The sequence below is a fragment of the Rhinoderma darwinii genome, chromosome 10, assembly GCF_050947455.1.
Source record: "Rhinoderma darwinii isolate aRhiDar2 chromosome 10, aRhiDar2.hap1, whole genome shotgun sequence".
Lineage (NCBI taxonomy): Eukaryota > Metazoa > Chordata > Amphibia > Anura > Rhinodermatidae > Rhinoderma > Rhinoderma darwinii.
The window spans coordinates 73,470,671-73,485,081 of NC_134696.1; the positions used below are offsets into that span (position 1 = coordinate 73,470,671).

Here is a 14,411-nt window from a genome sequence, read left to right on the forward strand (position 1 = left end):
TCCACAGAGGGCACTGCGGCAGCATCCACCGAGGGCACTGCGGCAGCATCCACCGAGGGCACTGCGGCAGCATCCACCGAGGGCACTGCGGCAGCATCCACCGAGGGCACTGCGGCAGCATCCACCGAGGGCACTGCGGCAGCATCCACCGAGGGCACTGCGGCAGCATCCACAGAGGGCACTGCGGCAGCATCCACAGAGGGCACTGCGGCAGCATCCACAGAGGGCACTGCGGCAGCATCCACAGAGGGCACTGCGGCAGCATCCACAGAGGGCACTGCGGCAGCAACCCCAGAGGGCACTGCGGCAGCATCCACAGAGGGCACTGCGGCAGCATCCACAGAGGGCACTGCGGCACTATCTAAAAAGGGGCTACCCAATCTTGACATGTGTGCTAACTGAGCCGCCGGACTGCATTTAGCGACACTTAAACTGGATTGTTGAAATAAGCACGTGGAGAAATATCTCAAATTTTAAACCTAGCGGTATTATTATAGTAATGTAGTATTATTATTATTATAGTAATATAGTGTTATAGTAGTTCAAATAACTAATTGATTAACAATAATTTTGTATTGTATCAAATTTGAAAGTAATGCGGCCCGTCAACTTCCCATTTTTTCTATATGTGGCCCACTTACCCGGCTGAGTTTGAGACCCCTGCTCTAAACCATACATTTGCTGATTATTCTGTCTGGATACACCCCAAGCCCTATTCCATACATTATTTATTTCTATATACTGAACTGATGAGCACCAATAAGCCAGAAACTGCTCTATGTTTTAGTAAGTCTCTGTGTAAAGCACTGACGGTTTAGGCACAGCAGCAAAAAATAATTATTTATCCTACAATGAGGAAAAAATTCCTTGTTTTTGGAAGTGTCACCACTATTTTGGCTGCTACACATTTGTTACACATCCATATTTTTATAAAACATAATCCACATGCTGTGAGAGTCATTAATGCAACTCTAATAGATGTAATTCACTTTCTATCCCTGCCAGCTGGACACGCTCCCTGCAGACTCTCCCCTTCCAGTAATTGGAATTGCTCAACAATGGAATTCTTTCAGTAAATAATGTGATAAACATTCCACTGTCATCAAATTTGGGACAGCTTGTTACTTACACATGATTTCTTCATGATTAATTCCCATGATTTTCATGGACTCCATTGTCTCCTGGAAGATCTCTTTATCTTGCTGTCCAGGAATGGTGATGTTTCCATTGGACAAAAAGCGATACTGATTGAAGCCCTCTAGTAACAAGTCAGCTAAAGAAAAATAAATGAGAATATAACTGAGGCTTTGTTCACATCTGCGTCAGGGCTCAGTTCTGGCGTTCCATCGGAGCTTCCCATCAGAATGGAACCCTGAATGAAACCAGAAGTTTTCGTTTGCATCACCATTGATTTCAGTGGTGACGGATCTGGTGCAAATTGTTTCCGTTTGTCTCAGTTGTGCAAGGGTTCCGTCGTTTTCATGGAATCAATACCATAGTCGAAAACCATTGGTGATAAAATCATGGTGATGCAAACGGAAACTTATGGTTTCTGTTTGTTTCAGTCACGGTTCCGTTCTGACGGCAAGCTATGATGGAACACCAGAACGGAGCCTTGACGCAGATGTGAATCAAGCCTACTGCTGTCATTTCCAGTATATTATGTTATACAAGTCTTTCTGCAAAATGAAACAGCTTTAAATATTATAATTACTAACAACTGTTACCAAATAGGGGAACATAAATGTGTATAAATGTGTTGCAGACAGTCCTAAGATTTGCAAATGGTGCAATACCGTGATACATATTTATAAGGCTAGGTTCACACTGAGATATTGCTCTGCCTGCACGCCGATTTTTGCTGCGTTGTATGTTCACGGCCATTGAGCACCACGGGCAAAAAAACGCAGCGAAATACGCTTTTTCTGCCTCCCATAGGTCAGAGACGTAAACTCCCGAAGATAGGGCATGTCGCTCCTTTTTCCCACAAGACAGTTTGTCAGCTCGCGGGAAAAAATGCCTCCGCCTCCCATTGAAATCAATGGGAGGCATTTTCGGCTGTTTTTTTATGCGCTTTCCGACGCGGTTTCCAAAAAACTCTGTGAACTGGCTCTAAAGCTTCTGCATGTCTGTTCCTGCAGGTTGTCTGTTTTGAGTTTTTTTGTGCAAAATGTATTAGGTGTATACGACATTTTATATTCGGGGTCATTACGAATGCGGCGATACCAAATGTGTAACTTTTTTGCTTTATTTTGTTTTTTTAATAGTAAAGCATTTTGTAATGGGAAAAAGTGGGTTTTTCATTTTTTTTCCCCATTTTGTTTTTTATTAACTTTATTAAACTTTTTTTAACTTTTTTACTAGTCCTACTAGGGGACTTTATTATAAAAGCGATCGGATGATCGCATATTACACTGCAGTACTGCTGTATTGCAGTGTATTTCTGCCTGCCTCTTTAAAACAGACAGGCCTCCGGCATGACCTAGCAGGCATTCGCTACAGGCAGACCTGGGTGCCTTTATTAGGCCCCCGGCTGCCATCGGAGACACAGACATTCGGCGATATTATCGCCGGGTGTCGGTGGGATGAGAGGGAGCTCCCTCCCTCTCTCCATAACAACTCAGATGCGGTGCACGCTATGGAGCTCCACATCTGAGGGGTTAAACGGGTGAGATTGATATTTATATCGATCTCACCCGTTCGAGCAGGGATGCCCTAGCCCTCAACAACCTGTGGTAGCTGAGAGCAGGGAGATTTAACGGCTCCCTGCTCTGTTTATTTATTCTGATGCAGCGCCGTGAAAAGGCTTATGCATCAGAATAAAGCCCATTAGTGGCCGCCGTGAAAACGCGTATTGGCGGTCACTAATGGGTTAAACTAGTGCTACATTCCATCACTCTGCATGTTGTAGATATTTTATATCCTATAGTTGATCAATTGCCTTTCTTCATGTGTGGTATGTGTCCTAACCCAATCAGGGTTGGGACTCTGTGTTTGGCAAATATTTATGCTTTTTTAATTGTTTTTAAATTGTCTATTTTTCAAATCCTTATATTTTGATACAATAAAGACTAATATTTTTGAAGAGGCTCAGTCTCGTATACATGTTTCTTTTGTCAATGTATATATACAGTATTAAAAATGGAACCTGTTGCAAAATTCTGTCTCCCCTTTTTTTCAATGGGAGTCGGATGCTTCTTTTTAGCTGAACTATAGGGGAAAAATAAAGTTCTGCCCGATTTTCAGGCGGATTCCACCAGAATCTACCATTGAAGTCAATGAAAGGAGGAATAATTCCACAGCGGATTTAGCGGCAAGACCCATCACGCAAAAGCCGCCGTGTGACCTGACCCTAACAGGTAGCTGGAGAGAACTTCACACTCAGTCAGTGGTGTGTACATCGGCACTACATACTTGTAATACGTGTTATTGACAACAATTCCTCTGATAAAACACATCACATTTCCGTCAGGCTCCGTTCTGGCATTCCGTGATTGAAATGCACAACTGAGACAAACTTAAACCATTTGCATCTGAACCGTCAATATTGAAATCAATGGTGATGCAAATGGAAACCAATGGTTTCCATTTGTTTCAATCAGGGTTCCGTTCTGATGGAAAGCTCAGACAGAACGCCAGAACAGAGCCCTTATGCAGATGTGAACGAAGTCATATGCTTACTTTTTACATGCTCTCCTGCTCCAGCTAGAAGTTGATAAAATATATGGAAAGCTCTTTCATCCTTAGCTTGGCGGATTGCTCGAGATTTCTCCAATAAATCTGAAAAGTGGTTAAGGAGTGATACAAGTTGAATGAATAAATGTTATCATATGTCGAAATGTGTTTTTCCTTATAGGGGCTTTCCGGTTTCATATAAATAAAATTTAATCATGTAATGTACAATGAAAAGTTCTGTAAATTTCTAATATAGATCCTGGTTGGTTGGTTGTGAATGAAAATAACCTTGTTTACATCTGTGAGGCTAAAAACCTGTCCTGACTTAAAGAGTCTCTGTCACCAGTTTCATACTTCCCTATCCCCTACCTAATCTAATAGGCGCTGTGTTGTAGATAACTAGTGTTGTTTTTTAAAACACATTTATTAGTGACAAATTTATGGGCATTTTAACATTTCTGCAATTTTTTTTTGTAAAAGCCCAACTAGGCGTTTGTTTTTACTTTAACCAAGTGGGCATTGTAAAGAAAAGTGTATGACGCTGACCAATCAGCGTCATACACTTCTCTTTATTCATTTCCAGCTTTAGCCACAGCACTGCGTGATCTCGCTGTGACGTCACTCTCCTGCAGTTCCTTCACCGGAGCGACGGGAGAATGACCAGACATCGCCTCCAGCTGGCTGGAGGCATTGTCTGGTCATTCTCCCGTCGCTCCGGTGAAGGAACTGCGGAGGTAAGTGATGGCACAGCGTGATCTCGCGAGATCACGCTGTGCTGTGACTAAAGCTGGACATCAATGAAGAGAAGGGGAGTCCAGAACTGAACTGCATATTCTAGATGAGGCCACACTAATGATTTGTAAAGTGGTAATATTATATCCCTGTCCCGCGAGTCCATGCCTCTTTTAATACACGACAATATCTTGCTGTCCTTTGAAGCAGCTGATTGATACTGCATGCTGTTATTTAGTTTATAGTAGACAAGTACACCCAGATCCTTCTCAACATAGCTCCCCCTAGGACATAAAATGCATGCAGATTGTTGGTACCCAAATTCATAACTTTACATTTATCTACATTGAACCTCATTTACCAAGTGGATGCCCAAACACTTAGGGTATGTTCACACGGCCTATTTTCGACCGTTTTTCGGGCCGTAAACGTAAATCTGAAGCAGAACGCCTCCAAACATCTGCCCATTGATTTCAATGGGAAAGACAGCATTCTGTTCCGATGGGCCAGTTTTTTACGCGGCCGTTTTGAAAAACGGCCACGTAAAAAAACGGCCACGAAAAAGTAGTGATGTTTTGGGAGCTGCTTTTCATAGATTCGATTGAAAAAAGCTCCAAAAACGGCCTTAAATAACGCTGTGAAGAACGCAGCGAAAATCACGAGTGGCTTCAAAAACGTCTGAAAATCAGGAGCTGTTTTCCCTTGAAAAAGCTCCGTATTTTGACACGTTTTTGACTCAGTGTGTCCAAATCAGCATGCAATTTACGAACATCTTCTATAGGCTGAACAATACTACATAGCTTGGTGTCATCTGTAAAAATAGAAATAGTGCTATTAATCCCATCCTCTATTTTTATTATCAGCAGACAAATTACTATAAATGTGAAAAAAAACACTTTTTTGTAATTTTTTATATATATTTATCTATCTATATACACCTTCCAAATTATTATGCAAATGTTATTTTTCGCTGATTTTCCTAAATAGTCGATGCAAATGACAGTCAGTATAATCTTCAAGCCATCAACCGTTGGGAGTATAATGATAACAGATTTTTTTTTAGAAGTAAAAAACTCAAAATCCACTGTTTCAAATTATTATGCACAACAGAGATCAAAACATTTTAAAGGTTGTAAAGAGAACTAAAATGGTCATTTGTTGAATTTGCAGCATCAGGAGGTCATATTTACAGAAATCAAAAGCTCTTTCAATCAAAAAAAACTTAGCAGGCCAAGTTACATGTTAATATAGGACCCCTTCTTTGATATCACCTTCACAATTCCTGCATCCATTGAATTTGGGAGTATTTGGACAGTTTCTGCTTGAATATCTTTGCAGGATGTCAGAATAGCCTCCCAGAGCTTCTGTTTTGATGTGAACTGCCTCCCACCCTCAAAGATATTTTGCTTTGAGTTTCTCTCCTTTTATGCCCATAGCAGCCAATCACAGAGGTATTCTTTGCAGCATGAGATGGTGCATTGTCACAGTGCCCACATAGTGCCACAGTTCTCATTGTAGATAATGCCCACATAGTGCCACACAGTGCCCATGTATATAGTGCCAGTGTCCTCTGTAGGTAGTGCCAATATAATTCCAGTGTCCATGTATATAGCACCCCACTGTAGATAGCACCACACCCCCTGTATGCAGTGCTACCCCCTGTAAATAGCACCACCCCCTGTAGATAGCAACATCCCCCTTGAGAAAGCTATGGGGAATTATACTGTGGGGGCAGCTATGGGGACATTATACTGTGGGGGCAGCTATGGGGGGATTATACTGTGGGGGCAGCTATGTGGGCATTATACTGTATGGGGGCAGCTATGGGGGTATTATACTGTATGGGGGCATTATACTGTGGGAACAGCTATGGATGGCATTATAGTGTTGAGACAGCTATGGGGGCATTATACTGTGGGGACAGCTATGGGGGCATTATATTGTGGGGACAGCTATGGATTGCATTATACTGTGTGGGAGCAGCAATGGGAGGCATTATACTGTGTGGGGGCAGCTATGGAGAGCATTAGACTGTGTGGGGGCATTATACTGTGTGGGGGCAGCCATGGGGGGCATTATGCTGCATGGGGCAGCTATTGGGCATAATGCTGTATGGCGGAATTTGTTTGGGCATTATACTGCATGGGGCATCTGTGTGCGCATTATACTGTATGGGGCATCTGTGTGGGCATTATACTATATGGGGCATCTGTGTGGGCATTATACTATATGGGGCATCTGTGTGGGAATTATACTATATGGGGCATCTGTGTGGGCATTATATTGTATGGGGCATCTGTGTGGGCATTATACTGTATGGGGGCATTATACTGTTTGGTAGCAGCTATGGGGGCATTATACAATGTGGGCTGAACCGGGTGTGTATGAGCAGGGATTGGATGGGATTAGAGGCGTGGCTTAAAAGAAAAATAAATTGCCGCTGCGCACCACATCGATTACCCCTCTTTCTGATACTTGAAAGTATATCACAGCCTACAGGGAGGGCTGTATAGCACTGTATGGGGAGGCTGTATAGCACTGTCTACAGGGGGGGCTGTATAGCACTTTCTACAGGGGGGGCTGTATAGCACTTTCTACAGGGGGTGCTGTATAGCACTGTCTACAAGGGCGGCTGCATGGCACTATTTACAGGGGGGCACTATCTACAAGGCCAGGCTGTGTGTGGCACCCAGGGGAGGGGGGCCCAGTCAAAAGTTTGCTATGGGGCCCAGTGTTTCTTAGTTACGCCCCTGCTGTTTGTAATAATAAATATTACTTTTATTTACTATACAGTTGTATACACTTAGCAGCAAAGCAAGTAGACTAACGTTAATACAAGAAAAAGGTAGGGGAACTAGGCATAACTCTAGTGACCCTAATTTAAAGCCGGTAGTAGTAGTGGACGAGACTAGCCAGTGATCCCCGCTATTACACGACCCCATATCTATTATACTATTATATTGATGACTAGACTTCGTACGTGCAGACCACTGAAAAAGTACCGATGACGTTTTTATGAGTATACTCCTAGCCATGGACCATACTCAAAACAAAGTGAAAAAAAAGACGATAAACAAACTTCAATTAACCCCTTCCCGACACTTGTCGTAAGTATACGTTATGGAAAGCCAATGCTTCCCGCAAAATGTCGTATACTTACGACAAATGCATGCCACCTGCTCAGAAGCTGAGTCGGTGCCATCATCCTCGGATGTCAGCTGTATCTTACGATCCCCGCCATTAACCCCTTAAATGCAGCCGTCAAAAGCAATCGCTGAATTTAAGGTGTTTGCAGCTCATCGACACCCCAGCAATCACCGGTGTGTCGGTGGCTGCAATGGCATACGGAGGCCTAATACCGGCCTCCCAGTGTGCCTAGCACAGAAAATTTTCAGCCCCTGCCCGGAGGCGGGGCCTTAAAGGCTTCCGTAGCCGCCGGCAAGATGGTGCCGGCTCAGGAAATGAGCCAGCATAATCAGCGGTGGATGTCAGCTGTGTTACAGCTGACATCTACCTGTAACGGCAGGAACCGGAGCTAGCTCCGATCCCTGCCAATAACCCCTCAGATGCAGCGATCGGATGTGATCGCTGCATCTTTGTGGTTGTTAGCAGATCGGCAGCTGTGCCCTGCAATTGCACGACTGCCAACTTGCTATTACGGCAACGGGAGACCTAACAATGGCCACATGTCTGCCATTACGGAAGCCGATTAGGCCGCGCATGGAGGCAAAGCCTAATTGGCTTGCTGTCAGTGAAAGACTGACAGATCTAATACATTGCACTACAAAGGTACTGCAATGTATTAGAAAAAAAAACGAAACAGCCCTCATACCACTTAGTCTATGAAAAAATAAAATGAGTTAAGGCTCCAGTAAGTCAGGAAATAAAAATATGCGGTTGTGCAGATCAGAGGTGAACATTTCATCTGTTTCAAGAGGCGATCTATCGGGGCCCTAAAATTAGGGAACCTGGGAGGGCCCAAATATATCTGCTATAAGTGGGGCACCCGTATTATACCCGGACAACACTTCCCAGCAAAATTCCCAAAACTGCAAAGGTGCGACGTGTGGACCAAAAGGGGGAATAGTTAAGACACGAATTTATCAGTGCGACACTGGTCAGTGCAGAAAGGATTCTTCACAGCGTAACACACATCTATGGATTACTTTTTTTACCCCATTATTATACCACCTTAATATTCCCTGATGTACTCCGCACAGCTTAAATGTACCCCCACATTATAAACGGAAATACCAGTAATACTCAAAACAAAACTACTACCAAGCAAAATCTATGCTTCAAAAGCCAAATTGTGCTCCCACCCATCTGAGCCCTACAGTGTGCCAAAACAGCAGTTTACTTCCACATATATGACACCACCATACCCGAGAGAACCCTTTTAACAATTTTTGGGGTGTGTCTCTCAAGTGGCTTAAGCTGGGCATGACATATTTGCCACTGAAGTCGGCACACCTTGCTTGTGTTTCAAAAATTATTTTTATTAGATTCTCAGGATAAATGCCAGAGGCTATATGTGCACATATAGCCTCTGGCATTTATCCTGAGAATCTAATAAAAATAATTTTTGAAACACAAGCAAGGTGTGCCGACTACAATTCTTAACCTACATCCGGGTTGGGACCCTACCTCGAGCACCCAAGGATACCGGTGCTATCTGAACACAACCATATATTTGCCACTGATTTGCCATATCTGGGGAAAAATGTAAATTTTTAACTTCCACCAACCGCAGCGCATTCATTTATGGAAAAGACCTGTAGGGTGAAAATGCTCACTACACCCCTTAATAAATGCCTTGAAGGGTGTCGTTTCTAAAATGGGGTCACTTCTCAGGAGATTCTTTTATTACTTCACATCAGAGCCCTGCAATTGTGAACCAACACTTTATATGTCGCCAAATTAGGCCTCAATTTCGCATGGTACTCTTTCACTCCTGAGCTCTGTCGAATGTCCAGGCAAAAGATTAGTGCCCCATGTACGGTGATTCTAAAACCGGAAAACACAGCATAATAATTAGAGGGCTTTCTTGTTATGGTGGCACAAGCTGGGCACCACATATTGGCATATCTATTGAAAAATCCCATTTTCACTCTGCAATATCGAGTGCACACTAATTTATGCAAAACACCTGCAGGGTTAACATGCTTACTACACCCCTAGGTGAATACCTAGAGCGAAGTCGTTTCCAAAATGGGGTCACTTTTGGAGGCTTTGCACTCTTTTGGTCCCACAGCGGTTTTGAAAATGCGACATAGCGCCAGAAACCAATCCAGTAAAATCTGTACTCCAAAAGACAAATGGTGCTCCTTTCCTTCTGAGCTCTGCCGTGTGTCCAAAAATTAGTTTATGACCACATATGGGGCATTGCCATACTCGGGAGAAATTGCTTTACAAATGTTAGGATTCTTTTTCTCCTTTATTTTGTGAGAAAATGAAAAATTTTGCGCTAAACCTACGTCTTATTGGAAAAAAATTAAATTTTTATTTTCACTGCCCAATTCAAAAAATAAAATCTATGAAATACCTGTGGGGTCAAAACGCTCACTACACCCCTAGATTAATTCCTCAAGGGGTGTAGTATCACAAATGGAGTCCCTTTTGGGTAGGTTCCACTGTACTGGTACCTTAGGGGCTTTGCAAAAGCGACATAGTGTCAAGAAATGAATCCAGCAAAATGTGTGCTCCAAAAGCCAAATGGAGCTCCTTCTCTTCTGATCCTTTCCGTGTGCTCAAACAGCAGTTTATGACCACATATGGGGTATTGCGTACTCGGGAGAAATTTCTTTACAAACGTTGTGGTTCTTTTTTTCCTTTATTTGTTGAGAAAATGAAACATTTTGAGCTAAAACTACGTCTTATTGAAGAAAAAGGATTGTTTTTATTTTCACTGCCCAATTCAAATAAATTCTATGAAACACATGTGGAATCAAAATGCTCATTACACCCCTAGATGATGTCCTCAAGGGGTGTAGTTTCCTAAATGGAGTCACTTTTTGGGCGTTTTCACTGTTTTGGTCCCTCAGGGGCTTTGCAAATGCGACTTGGCCTCCGCAAACCATTCCTGTTAAATTTGAGTTCCAAAAGCCAAATGGTGCTCTTTCCCTTCTAAGCCCAGCCGTGTCTCCAAACAGCCGTTTGTGACCACATGTGGGTATTGTTTTACTCTGGAGTAATTGCTTTACAAATGTTGTGGTGCTTTTTCTCCTTTAGTCCTTGTGGAAGTGAGAAAAAATTAGCTAAACCTATTCTTTGAAAGAATGTCGATTTTCATTTTCACAACCTATTTCCAATAGTTTCTGCAAAAAATCTGCTGTGCCAAAATGCTAACTATACCTCTAGATAATTTGCTCAAGGGGTGTAATTTCCAAAATGGGGCCACTTGAGGGGGGTTTTCACTGTTTTGATCCCTCAGGGGCTTTGCAAATGCGACCTGTCCTCCGCAAACCATTCCTGCTAAATTTGAGCTCTAAAGTCAAATAGCGCTTTTTCCCTTCTAAGCCCTGCCGTGTGTCCAAACAGCAGTTTATTACCACATATGGGGTACTGCTTTACTCGGGAGAAATTGCTTTACAAATTTTGCGGTGCTTTTTCTCCTTTAGTCCTTGTGGAAATTAGAAAAATGAGCTAAACCTACATTTACTTTGAAAAAATGTCTATTTCCATTTTCACGGCCTACTTCCAATAATTTCTGTACTAAAGCTGTAGGGTCAAAATGCTCACTATACCCCTAGATAATTTCCTTAAGGGGTGAAGTTTCCCAAATGGAGTCACTTTTGGGGGATTTCCACTGTTTTAGCACCTCAATAGCTCTTCAAACCCGACGTAGTGCCTAAAATATATTCTAATAAAAAGGACGCCCAAAATCCTGAGGCCGGTGTTTCAGTCTATAAGCACGCTAGGGCCACATGTGGGATATTTCCTAAAACTGCAGAACCTGGGCAATACATATTGAGTTGCGTTTCTCTGGTAAAACATTGTTACAAAAAAAATGGATTAAAAATGAATTTCTGCAACAACAAAAAATGAAATTTGTAAATTTCACCTCTACTTTGGTTTAATTCCTGTGAAACGTCTAAGGGGGTTAAGAAACTTTATAAATGCTGTTTTGAATACATAGAGGGGTGAAGTTTTTAAAATGGGGTGACTTTTTGGGGGTTTCTAATATACAAGGCCCTAAAAGTCACTTCACAACTGAACTGGCCCCTGCAAAAATAGCCTTTTGAAATTTTCTTGAAAATGTGAGAAATTGCTGCTAAAGTTCTAAGCCTTGTAACGTCCTAGAAAAAGAAAAGGACGTTGAAAAAAACAATTCCAATCTAAAGTAGACATATGGGGGATGTTAATTAGCGACTATTTTGTGTGGTATCTATAACTGCCTGTCTTACAAGTAGATACACTTAAAGGACAGGTGTCGCGAAAAAATTTTGTTTTTATATAAATTAGCTTTTAGAGTGTTATTAAAATAAATTATATTTATTTGTGTGTTTGTGTTTTACTTTTTTCTTTTTTCGAACTTTTACCTCACTATGGGGGCTGCTATTATTTTTTTTCATCTCTGTATGTGTCGATTAACAACACATACAGAGATGGAATACGGCACATACATCCCCATAGAGAATGCGAACGGGAGCCGTATGTGTACGCCGTCTGTATGGGAACTGCGCATGCGCCGCTCCCACACAGTCCAAAAGGAAGGTCTTCGGCCGAGCGACATCCGGTGCCATTTTCATGTGGACCGGAAGCCGCGGCCGGACGCTAAGAGGAATACTTCCGGTCGCGGCTTCCGGACATGTGTTCAGAAGAAAGCACTAGGAGCGGAGGGAGCGGAGGCAGCGGCAGGAGCAGGTAAGTTATGTTTGTTTGTGTTTTACTGTGTGATTACCACTGTATATAAGCCTACTACACTGTGCAATCACTCAAAAAAATTGCGGCACACAGTGTAGGAGTTTTGAACATTCAACCCCCTCCTTTCTCCTGGCACTAGCCAGGATAAAGGAGGGGGATTAATTGAGCACACTAGAGCGAGTGTGTATTCTCCAATTTTGCAGCATAAAGCAATGTGGTTGCTTTACCACGTTGCAATGCTGCAATTTTGGGAATTGCTCCCTCTAATGACCAGCACATGGAAATGTTATAAATTAGAATCTAATTTATAATATATCCTGACTTCTGAAAAAAATTTAAAAAATGAGAACAATGTCTAATCATTTATATACTAAATGTTTAACTAAAAAAAAAAAAAAAAAAAAATTTCTAGCAACACATTCCTTTTAAATTTAGAAAAATGCTAATTTTTGCAATTTTTCGCTACATTTTGGTGTTTTTCCCAATTAAATACTGAATGTATCGAGCACATTTTGCTAGTAACAAAGTCCATGTGTCACGACAAAACAATCTCAGAATCGCTTGGATAGGTTAAAGCATTCTGAAGTTATTGCCACATAAAGTGAAACATGTCAGATTTGAAAAATGAGGCTCTGTCAGGTAGGTCAAAAGAGGCCAAAGATAGGAGGGGTTAAAAATAGTTTTCTTTCAGTAGTCAGGTCACTACGACAACGCTTCCCTGCAAACAATGTCAGCAGTAGAACCACCAGGGATGTGTGCATAAAGATTGGTGGAGTTGCTAACACGGGAGAGCCACACAGAGCTGGCCGTGCGCAAAGCAGCTGACACTGAGGTCCACGCCTGCAATGCGCAGCGTTTGGCCCTGCGCTTTATTGATGGTCATTATATAATAACTGGATGCCAACAGGCAGAAAAAAAAAACTTTTTCCCAACTACCATAAACAGTTAAATTCTAAATCTTTATTAACCTCTTCACGCGCTGCGCCGCAACTGTACGTCCTGCAGAGGGCTTGCTTCCCACATCAGGACGTACAGTTGCGGAGTAGTTTCCGGCGAACACTGTCTTAAAGGACAGTGTCTGGGAACCGGGAGGTCAGCTGTCCCCAACAGCTGACACTCAAGTCTTGCCGGTCAGCGGACAATCACCGCTGATTTCGGCACTTAACCCCATAAATGCGGCGACAGATTGCGTTCGCCGCATTTAAGGAGTTTGAAGCACAACGGCAGCCCCCACGAAGTGATTGTGTGGGCTGCCGATGCTTGTCGTGGCAATCGGAGGCAAGACAATGACTTCCGGGTTGCCATGTACGGAAGCCTCGGAGGAGCAGACTCCAGCCGATCCTCCAATGCTTCCGGTCAGTGTGACTGTCATGTCACAATGGCAGTTAGAACACATTACACTACGTAGGTAGTGTAATGTACTCTAGCAGCGATCAAAGCTGCAAGTCTAAATGTCCCCTAGTGGGACAAGTAAAAAAAGTAAAAAAAAGTAATAAAAATGTTTTCAAAAAAAGTGTAAAAATAAAAGTTATAAGTTATATAAACAAAAATTGCTTTTTTTCCTATAATAAGAATTTCACATAAAAAAAAGTAGACATATTTGGTATCGCCGCGATCGTAACGGCACAAACTATACAAATTTTATTTTATTTTTCCCGTACAATGCACACCCCAAAAAAAATCAATAAAAAACTACACCAGAATCGCTATTTTTTGGTCACCACCCCTCCCAAAAAAAGAGAATAAAAAGTGATCAAAAAGTTGCATCTACCCAAAAATAGTACCGATAAGAACTACAACCCGTTCCGCAAAAAACAAGCCATTACAAAGCTTTTTTGACAAAAAAATAAAAAAGTTACGGCTCTCAGAATATGGTGACAGAAAATAAATTATTTTATAAAAAAGTGATTTTATTGTGCAAACGCTGCAAAACATAAAAAAACCTATATACATATGATATTGTCGTAATCGTACCGACCCGCAAAATAAAGTAAAACTGTCATTTATAGCACATGGTGAACACTGCAAAAAATAAACTAAAAAACATTGTCAGAATTGCTTGTTTTTGGTTACCTTTAAAGCCAAAAAATGTAATAAAAAGTGATCAAAAAAAATCGCATGTACCACAAAATGGTACC

The 14,411-nt window shown here is 42.1% G+C and overlaps 1 protein-coding gene across 5 annotated transcripts in view; it reads right to left on the minus strand.

Annotated features, from left to right (window-relative positions):
- The window catches only part of LOC142662116 (myosin-10-like), a 428,074-nt gene that overhangs the window by 168,246 nt on the left and 245,417 nt on the right, over positions 1-14,411 (minus strand). For all 5 annotated transcript variants that reach the window (XM_075840065.1, XM_075840064.1, XM_075840061.1 and 2 more), the window contains 2 exons: positions 3,682-3,780; positions 1,130-1,273 (listed from right to left, as the gene is read on the minus strand). In XM_075840065.1, the coding sequence (XP_075696180.1) occupies positions 1,130-1,273; positions 3,682-3,780 (243 nt within the window). The remainder of the gene's footprint in view (positions 1-1,129; positions 1,274-3,681; positions 3,781-14,411) is intronic.